This window comes from Toxotes jaculatrix, chromosome 14 (assembly GCF_017976425.1).
Source record: "Toxotes jaculatrix isolate fToxJac2 chromosome 14, fToxJac2.pri, whole genome shotgun sequence".
In the NCBI taxonomy this organism is placed as follows: Eukaryota; Metazoa; Chordata; class Actinopteri; family Toxotidae; genus Toxotes; species Toxotes jaculatrix.
Window position 1 is genome coordinate 19,942,361 of NC_054407.1, and position 10,452 is coordinate 19,952,812.

Consider the following 10,452-nt stretch of genomic DNA (forward strand, 5'->3'; position numbering starts at 1 on the left):
CCTTAAAGAAATTGTTTGTCTCCAAATCAGATGGTTCAAAGAAATCACAGACTGAAAACCTGACAAATCTCAGACATAGCCACGCTCTTTCCTTTGTTCTTTGTCATTCTCCATCTCTTTATTTCTCTTCCACACAAACACACACTGGGGCAGACACACACATACAAGGTGTCCATTCTATCCACATCGAAGTAAAGGATTAGAGTTGATTTGATGGAGACAAGACAAAGCCTGCGTGGTGATCCTTGAGTGTCAAATCCAGGCCTAATTGGTTGTCAGAACAATTTAATCCCCTTCTCCTATCATCCTAGTCGATATGACATCTCTGGAACCTCAATACATAAAAAAAAAAAAAACTCACTGTTCCTGCTCAAAGGCAGTAGACGAGTTCTGTTAACATTTGATATGAGTGGATGTTACAGATCCTTGAATCCTTCCAGTCTGAGGTTTTGTGGAAGAAGAACATTGCAGAATATCGAACAATGTGACTTTCAAGAGACAAGATTGTTTTAATAATTAAGTTGGACGATATTGTTGTTGTCATTATTATCAGACATGTTTCACTTTTATCCAAACACGTGAGGTGTAGCGATTGTTAGATAGACAAAAAAAGTTTTTAAGCGAAACAGTGAATGTGAATATAATTTTGTGTCTCTTCTAAAATAGAAGAAAGTGAATGTGATTTTCTGCTAATATCCATTTGTTTAACAGGGAGAAGCTGGAGCAGAGGGACCTGTTGGGAAAACCGGACCTGTGGGACCTCAGGGTCCATCTGGAAAGCCTGGCCCTGAGGGTCTACGTGGAATCCCTGGCCCTGTTGTGAGTAGATTTTGGTGACAGAAAAATAGTTCATGTGTTTTTTTTTGCCACAGATTCAACTTTAATGACAAATCTCTTTTAAAGTGATGAATGAATTCATTTATATGGAGCCATTACATGATTGAAAAGCACTATTAGTTGAGCTGTATCTGACTAAAACTACTGTTCTACTCCCATGGATACATATTAAACATGCATTATTTCTTGAAATGTATAGTTCAGTGTCCTCTAAAATATAGTATTCCAATAATTCTCATTTTATGAGCTGTAATTATTTATTCCTTTTTTTCAGGGTGAGCAAGGACTCCCTGGTGCCTCTGGTCAAGATGGCCCTCCTGGACCTCTTGTGAGACATTTCCTTCCACCTTCCTACTAAAACCTTGTCAAATCTGCAGCATCAGTTCACTGAGCGGATACAGTTACTGTAAAAGTCAAAAAAATGTACTGAATGTTTGATACTGGAGTAGTACCTGCCAGCGCCTTATTAAAAACAACCGAGTGTTGCACGCTTTTTAGCCATGACATTACTGAAGTGTTGTTTACAGCAGTTGTTTCAGTAGCTCTGCAGGATAGACATGGAATCGTCTCTGTGAATGCAGAGTTCTGCGCTGGCTGTCACTGTAAACCAATATGAATTCATATCACTGTCGTTTATGCTTGACAAACTGATTCTTTCCCTCCATAGGGACCCCCTGGACTTCCCGGTATGAAAGGTGACTCTGGATTCAAGGGAGAAAAGGCAAGACATTATTATGATGCTAATCTCAAATTGCTTCACTGTGTATTTCTCATATCTGCTTATGCGCCTTATCTGAAGCTTCCAAAGTAAGCAAACATCTAGGCCTGTAGCCTATCTCTTTGTTCACTCTGTCCCAGTAAGATGATGAAAGATTGTGGTCTGTGAGGAGTTTTCACACAGTGATTTAATGCAGCGAATGAATATGTATAAGTCCAATAATATCATCTTTGTAATGGTCATTGGTTTAATGCCAGCATGCAGTAGTCCGAAGCAGATGGCCATAACTCTGCCCAGCACTAGGTGCCGAGACAGACCACCATTGTTAAATATGACAACCAGTATAAATACGCTAATTATTTATAGGCAGAAATAAGACAGAGCTGAGGTTGTCTGGCCAGGCATTGTGCAGAAAGTTGCAGGTGAATTAGCGTATTTGTTTCTTTTGTGTGTGAATTTTCTATTCTATTTTTGTCTCACTTTTTGTTATTAATTTCCTTCTCTCGTCCTACTCCAGGGTCATCCAGGTTTAATCGGTCTGATTGGACCTCCTGGTGAGCCCGGAGAGAAGGGAGACAGAGGTCTGCCTGGACCTCAGGGTACTGCAGGTGGCAAGGGTGATTCCGTAAGTCAATTTCTGTGTCAGGCAGACTATTCTGTCTTAAATAAATGCATGCTCCCAGTTTTCTCTATAAGAATGTGAATAGCATAAAGTGATAGAGTGACTTTCCTAGAGTTAGAGGACATATATAGTCATATAGTCATATATATAAATAGTCAGTTTATATTAACAACATATATAGTCATGGAAAACTGTAAGTGGGGCTGAGTTTATCAACATACAAGCATATAATGATCACGTGTATGTAATGCATAAGCACCTTATGTAAAAATTACTTTCATTGAGCTTCAGTTTGTTTATTTTATATTTAATTTTGCATGAAGTTGCCATATTGTGATGTAATGTATATAAATATTGAAAGAAATACTTAAATAAGTAAATAATATTCAGCCACATTACCCTTCCCTAACTGTAAGACATTTTGGACAAATACATCCATCACATACCATATCTGAAGTGATACCTCCATCTGCTGCATTTTGAATAAGATGATCTGTTACCTGTTATCAGGGTACCGGTGGTTCCCAAGGTCCTCTCGGCCCTCCTGGTCCCCCTGGTATTCCTGTAAGTTCCACCTCTTGCCAGACAAACATGTATTTTTTTCTTTCCTTTACATCACAGCTGTTGTTCATTTTTTAATATTGCTGTGTTAACAGGGCCCTCAAGGACAGAAAGGATCCAAGGGATCAACTGTAAGTTATGTTTCCATCCTTTTCTTTGTTTTGATGTTGTTCATCTGGAAATATGTTCCCTCATCATTATGTCAATGGTATCTTGTTTTTCGTCAGGGTTCAGCTGGTCAGAAGGGAGATCCTGGATTGATCGGACCACCTGGACCCCCTGTAAGTTGCTCATTGTCTTTAAATTGACCTGACTTTATGGTTGTATACATTAAACTCTTAAGAATGCTCTAAATGTGCAACAATAACATTGTGATTGGAAAACACTGTACTCACTACAGCTAAAATGGTAGAATTAAATGATTATTAAATCATCAGAAATGTATCAGCACCTATTTGATGTCATTTGTACATTTGCCAGATTAATCGGTCATGAAAATAATGGTTGGTTGCAGGCCATTTATACTTTGATATCCTGGGATTCTCAGGGGGCTGACAAAGGCTGTTCAGAAAACTATCCCTTGATAAACACTCAGCCGAAATACTCTGCTTGACCTTTTACCTTTGCGCTTCAGGGTCCACCTGGTGACGTCATCCAGCCACTGCCCATTCAGCAGTCTGCCAGAAAGACGAGGCGGCAGGCTGAGATGCAGGGAGATGAGGCATTGGCAGACTACGGCGTTGATGGCGTGGGTATGGAGGGAATGGAAGATGTCTTTGGATCCCTCAACAACCTCAAACAAGACATCGAGCGCATGAAGTTCCCCATGGGCACCCAAGATAATCCTGCCAGGACCTGTAACGACCTGCACCTCAGCCAGCCTGACTTCCCAGATGGTAAGATGGAGACGTCTTATAATAGTAGAGACAGAATTCATCACCAAGTGAGATTGTTGAGCAATCTTGTCAAGGATGACATGAACATTAATTTACACCAGTAGTCTAAACTTTCTAGAAGGCCAAATCTGTGCTTCATACCCCCGTCTTGTCTGTGTCTCATGACTGTGGTTCTCTCTCAGGTGAATATTGGATTGATCCAAACCAGGGCTGCATAGGAGACTCCATCAAAGTGTTCTGTAATTTCACAGCAGGCGGAGAAACATGCATCTACCCAGATAAGAAATCCACAGGAGTAAGTAATAGGCAGTTAACATCTGATTAATACAGTACCTGTCTTGAATCAGATTTTATGGTAATAGCAATTAAAAGAGATATGAATTATCATAAATTCAATTCCTTATTTGTTCTTTCATTCGTCTGTAGGTTAGAATATCCAACTGGCCCAAGGAATCTCCAGGTTCTTGGTTCAGTGAATTTAAACGTGGCAAAATTGTAAGTCAGCCCTCACGACTTCTTATTTCCTTTTCTATTACCTCCCAGGAGACGTTCACATCCATTTTAGATAAGTTTTTCCATTTTGCTGCTTTATCACTTTGTCTCATTTACAGTAACTCTTTCCCACCAATCTCTCTTCTCTACCCTGACTCTCTCTGTCATACATCTCTTTCCGTCACCCTTTTCATCCTTCCTTTACTTAATTTCCTTTTTCCTTCTTGCTCAACTTTTTCAACTTTCCTCACTGCATCATTTTATTTACCTACCCTCTCCTTTGTTTACCTCCTGTTTCCCTATTTCTCCTCCTCTTTCCCCTCTTTCTCTCCTTCTATCTGTCCGTAGTTGAACTATGTTGATGTGGCAGAAAACACCATCAACACAGTGCAGATGACCTTCCTGAAGCTGCTGAGCTCGTCAGCACGGCAGAACTTCACCTACATTTGCCATCAGTCTGTGGCCTGGTACGACGCCAAGGCTGACAACTATGACAAGGCGCTTCGCTTCCTGGGTTCCAACGATGAGGAAATGTCTTACGACAATAATCCCTTCATCAAGCCACTGATGGACGGCTGCTCGGTAAACACTCATTTGCTAACTCTCAGTTTGCAATTAATCTTTTTTTCTATATCCGATGAAATCCCATTAATCCTCACAAATGTATGTAGACTGTTGTAGGAAAATGTCATACAGCAATGTTTATGCAGGTACAGACCCAAAGAATCAAGGGATCAAATGGAGAATCTAATTTTGGATAAGCATTTTGCAGTGGCAGATCCACTCTTATTTACAGTATTTAATGGTTTGTAATTAATGTGGGAAGCAGAGCTGAAATGATTGGATGATTAACCGGTTAGTCGATCAACAGAAAATTAATCTGCAAGTTCCCTTTTTTTAAATAAAACTGCCAAACATTCACTCAGTTCACTCAGAAATGTAAATATTTACTGGATGTCTTAGTTTTTTTTTCTTATAATATTGAATGAAATATCTTGTTTTGGGAAACAAGATATTTCACGACGAGCAGTTTTTACCATTTTAACACATTTTATGAATCAAAAGATTGGTTGATTAATGGGAAGAATCAGTAAATTATTCACTAATGAAAATGTGTTAGTTACTAGTGGAAAATGTCATGAAACAGTTTTTGTTGATTTAATGGCAGTTGGGATTTTTCTTATACTTAAATAACACCTTCTGTAAATTCTTTAAACGGATGAATTGCTTGGTCTGTAAAATGTTAGAAAGTAGTGAAAAATGTCCATTACAGAATACCGAATACTTCTGTGCTGATATTTTATAACAGTGCAATCAGATATCTACTCCTTGAAGACAAACATAAGAAATTGTCTGCTATTGCTAGATCCGTTCGTCCATTTACCTGCTTTTTCAAGGTCATTTTTTACACAAAAAAATCTCTGCTTCTCTGAACGATTATCATTCCCGTCCTTCCATAACAGGTTCCCTAAAACACAATAAGAAACATGCTTGGACCACTTAATATTTTCAGTATTTTATTTGCCCTTTGTGCTTGCAGTTGAAGCAGGGCTATTCAAAGACGGTGATGGAGATCAACACTCCCCGCATCGACCAGTTGCCCATCATTGACGTCATGCTGAATGACTTTGGGGACTCCAACCAGAGGTTTGGCTTCGAGGTCGGCCCCGTCTGTTTCCTCGGCTAGACACGCCCCTACTCCCCACTGAAGGACAGGGTCAGAGGGTACATATTAACACCCACATGCTGAGATCCAACAACCTTTACCTTCTCTCCCCGCGTAGCAAAAACCTGTGTTTTCTTTTGTTGCCAAGAAGATCCACTCAAGCCCGGAGAAGAAGAGTGCCCCCAGGCCCTGTCATGAAAGCGCTGACCAGGGGAAACTACTCCTCGCCCTTGTAGGGCCAGAATCAAATGACTTTAACTTAGTAATGGGAGTGACATCAGGAAAAGGACATTTGATGCCGTGGCGGACAGTGGCGCACTTTCAGCAACAGAGAGAGGATCCACTCACCCCAAGCCCCATCCTCCCTTCTCCTTCCCCTCCCACCACTCCTCCCTCTCTGGATGCTCCAGGTGCTGCTCTGAATACAACCACAGAAGTGCTTTTGTGCTGAATCACAAAACACTCAAGGTGCTAAAAAAAAAAAAGTGCTTTTTGATAAAACTGTAATTATTATTATTATTTGTACAATATTGTTCATTTCCGAATCCACTCTAAAAACTTGCATGTGATCCAGCTCTTAAAATTTAAATAAATATTCGGTCGACTATATTAGAAATAAATCTTATAAATATATTTGATGTTTGTTAAGAACAAATTTGATCAGAAGTCTCGTGTCCTTTGAAAACACTCGTGACAATTTGGCAAAAGCTCCAGTTTGTAAGTATAAAATAGACCTTTTGTAAATAATATAACTTTCATTATTTGACTTTTATGAAAACAAACAAAACTGGAACATGACACTTAACTCAAAAGCATTTTGTCTTTTTTCAATGGCATACCAGTGGGTATGCCCATTAGGAAATTAAGCCATAATAAGATGAAATATTAATATAAATATTGTAAGAGAGGGCTTATTCTTCCAGACAGACTTTATTCACCCAGATGTTATACCTCAGTGTCTTTCAAAAATATGGACATATTAGGCTCCTCAACCATGTTTATATCTGGATGACACGATCGAGTTTGAACATTATTTGTGGTGGCTAACTTACAAAGAGAAATGATTTTTGTGTAGCTAAATTCATCCAGTTGTTGTTGTTTTTTTTTTTGTTTAATTTTTATTAATTCACAGAAAAAAAAAATGTTGATTTTCTTCTTTGTAATAATGAACAAAATGTTTTCATGTGCTTTAAATTGTTCATTCCAAAAATATTAAAACTGGATTCTGAAAAATGTTGGGTTGAATGTCTGTATTGTTGGCTCTTTGAGTGCGGAAATGATTAGCGCTCTTTTTGTGATTCTGCGCTGCCTTATACATATTACCTTCCTTCGCCATGATAATTTAAGATTAGGAGGATTAGTGGTTCCAAGTGTTTGGGTTCATGTGATTGATTCTGCTGAGCCCAGGCACTGTGATCTCCTCCACTTTCTTTCTCTGACTCAGATTTGACTTTGCTCAAGATCTGTTTGCATCTCCACCTCCTTAGCTTACAGCTATGATAGCATAGACTTAAGAGCCGCTTTCAAACCTGTGTAATTTACAGTATGTTTACAACCTATGTACAACTGAAATAAATGTTTGGTGCTTTGCCAAATGCACATTGCAATGGTTTGCATTCACTTACAGATTATCCTTTATCCTAATAGTGAGAGAATTACATTAATAGAACAATGTATTAAGCCCAAAAATATGATGAAGGGTGCTAATACAATGCATGTTTTCTGAAATCTTATGTGCCAACACTACATGACAACAACACTCCCCTGGCTGTGTTAGACTTCCTAATTGCACCACTGGCTTCAGTCAAAACCACATGTCAGACAAACTGACACCAAAGTTCCACCCTTACCTCAGAAATACCATTTTTCAGGCCAATTATCAGACATTGTTGACATTCTGTTAAGGGTTTTGAGTGGCTACGGTAAAAAACTCTGTGTGCCACCTGTGAGTATGAGCAGCCCTGTCAAAGTGAAGTTCAATTCAAAGCGCGACGACAATAACTCAAACTGTCTCTTTTCTTAGATGAATCAGTTAATATATATATATATATATATATATATATGTCCAATTATGATCTGTTTATTGATCAAATTTATATATATATATATATATATATATATATATATATATATATATATATATATATATGTATATGTATATCTCTATATATGTATATCTCTATATATGTAGGTATATGTATATATGTATATAGGTATATGTATATATGCGTGTGTATGTATGTGTGTGTGTGTACTTTACTACATAATCCACATTATGTTGACGTAATAATAGCTGACAGCGTGTTTGTCTGTGCTGCTGAAGAGTCTCCAGCAAATGCAAATTGTCAGTGATTATCTTCTCACTGATTTTCGCAGTGGAGAGTGTGAAGGAACAGATAACATTTATGACAGTGAAGCACGCAAACCATCAGATTTTACTAAATAGATGCAACGCAAAAGTCAATGTGACTTTCCATCGCATCGAAAATAGTAACAGCATGTGCATGCTTTTCTGTAGCAATGGTGAAAGCAATAAGATGATGTGAGGGGCTTTATAATTATCAAATTTTTTTATGGCTATATCACAACAAAGAGGCAAATATAGAAGGGATCTCATCATTAAATGTTTGCATTTGGTAGACAAAAACTCAAAATGATGAGCCTCTATTTTTTTCATCCTTTCCAATTGTTTTTCTAACTTCAGAGGATTTTGGCTTTCAACACTCACTTTCTGACACATCGACGACAACGACACAACTCTGACAGCACAAATATCTCTGTGTCCAAACAATTTCTGAATGTTTCTGACCGCTGTTTGATTAAAAATGTCACTCAGCACTCCTCTCTGTCATGCCAAGTACATAATGGCAGTGTTTATACTCTGATAATGTTATTACAGTGTCAAAATCACCAACATACTGTTGCCCACCGTTAAATATTTGTGTTCCCTCGCCTATTGTCATGTTGTCAGACAGGACAGACACGCCACAGTGATATGCCACCACTTTACACGTCCTCCAAAAAAAAAGAAAACCAATTTGACTTTTCTTAGTAGGTCTGCAGGTTTCAACTCATCTGGTTGGAATTTCACTTTCTAATCAGTGTTTGATATAATAAGAGATCTTGGGTGTAGATGAGACGCGCTGCAGCATCGCAAAAATGACTGTGCTCACAATGAGTTTTATGTATAGTGTGTGGAATCTTGGATTGTATCAGAAACATACAAATCTCTATTTATTTTCAGCAATGAGTACAATGCTCACATTAACAAACCTTGTCATCTGCCATGTCCCAGCAATGCTTTTCACCTACTCGCAGAAAAACCATTCTGACTTTCATGACGTCTGCTTAGTTTTGCCCGTCGAATTCCAAAATTGTTTTCATTCTGTTGTATGAATCATTACATCTGTTAGATCCAGACTCCGTGTACTTCTTAAACCTGCACGTTGTCATCGTGTTCGGTCAGGGAAAGCACATATGGTGATGAGTAATCACAATGTTTGTGTGCCTGACAATTTTGCTTGGGCCGATATCCAGTCATCGTTTTTTTCTCATTTTTTAATTAATACAGGGCCACCTGTTTTTCATCTTTGAAGGCAGAACAACATGTTTTGCTTTTAGGTGAAAATGGTCCAGGATCCAAACAAAGACAGCAAAATGAGGCTGCGGTCCAACGAGAGGATGTTGCTAGGGTAAGGGCCTGCTCCCTTACTCTGAATTTATCCACTCCAAATGCAGGCCTAAACCCAGCTAGTCACAGCCGATCTGTTGCGACCGGACGCCCACTTTGGTCAGCATGCCCAAAAAAATTCTGTCAAAACTCCAGGGCTGCCATGGGCTACAGTCACATCAGATGAGAGGCGGTTTTCAAAGGAAAGAGAAAAGAGGGGAGGATTTTTTTTTTTTTTTGTCTGTTCTGTGGAAGTGTTAAATTCTCCCTCCACGATTCTTACACATTTTCTCTACCCTTTTAATCCTTTCCCGGGCCATGAAGGGCTGGACTGTATCACAGCCTGAATTAAGCCAGAGGACAAGAAAGCACCCTGGAAAGTTTCCACTCTGCCTGAGAACTAACATGAAGTGACAGACAATCACATTTAAGGCAATGGACAATTCCAGTCTCAGAGTCTCCTTAATTGGATGGTTTTAAATTGGAGGAAGCTCAAAAAGACCCCCAACCCTGCTGATTTTAACCATTTTTTTAGGCATTTGGCTTGACTTAACCATGAGTATGGCTAATGTAGAGTCTATGGGCAACCCTACAGTTAGCTAGTTAATTAGTACAGAAGCTAATTAAGAAAGTTATCTAGATTTGATATAACATTGCCCTGGGGTTTTGTACTATTCTTTGGTCCGTTTCAGGCAATTAACAGAAATTAAAATTATAAGAATGGAAGAGAAGAAGGGAAAGACAAGATCAGGTGATAACATAACTGATAATTAATATTTTTCTCTTTGCCAGTGAGATTGAGATGACAGTTTCCCAGTTTTGTTGTGGGTGTCCCTGAATGTAAATTCACTGCTCGGTGAACAAGAGAAGGAAACTTTCTGTTGCTGTTGTAAAGATAATGGGTGTGAAAGTTTGTAACTGAAGCAAAAGAGCAGAAAGAACAAACATACGCTTTAATGGATAAAGGAATATGACTTAGCCAACAGAGCA

General features: G+C 38.7%; 1 protein-coding gene across 5 annotated transcripts in view; it reads left to right on the forward strand.

Annotated features, from left to right (window-relative positions):
* Positions 1-6,326, forward strand: part of LOC121193145 (collagen alpha-1(XI) chain-like) — an 80,680-nt gene extending 74,354 nt beyond the window's left edge. For 3 of the 5 annotated variants that reach the window (XM_041055305.1, XM_041055310.1, XM_041055307.1), the window contains 12 exons: positions 712-819; positions 1,112-1,165; positions 1,505-1,558; positions 2,073-2,180; positions 2,688-2,741; positions 2,834-2,869; positions 2,966-3,019; positions 3,373-3,634; positions 3,817-3,929; positions 4,061-4,129; positions 4,475-4,708; positions 5,667-6,326. In XM_041055305.1, the coding sequence (XP_040911239.1) occupies positions 712-819; positions 1,112-1,165; positions 1,505-1,558; positions 2,073-2,180; positions 2,688-2,741; positions 2,834-2,869; positions 2,966-3,019; positions 3,373-3,634; positions 3,817-3,929; positions 4,061-4,129; positions 4,475-4,708; positions 5,667-5,813 (1,293 nt within the window). In that variant the 3' untranslated portion in view covers positions 5,814-6,326. The remainder of the gene's footprint in view (positions 1-711; positions 820-1,111; positions 1,166-1,504; positions 1,559-2,072; positions 2,181-2,687; positions 2,742-2,833; positions 2,870-2,965; positions 3,020-3,372; positions 3,635-3,816; positions 3,930-4,060; positions 4,130-4,474; positions 4,709-5,666) is intronic. The other 2 variants (XM_041055308.1, XM_041055309.1) reach the window with 2 other exon arrangements.
* Positions 6,327-10,452: the final 4,126 nt, after the last annotated feature.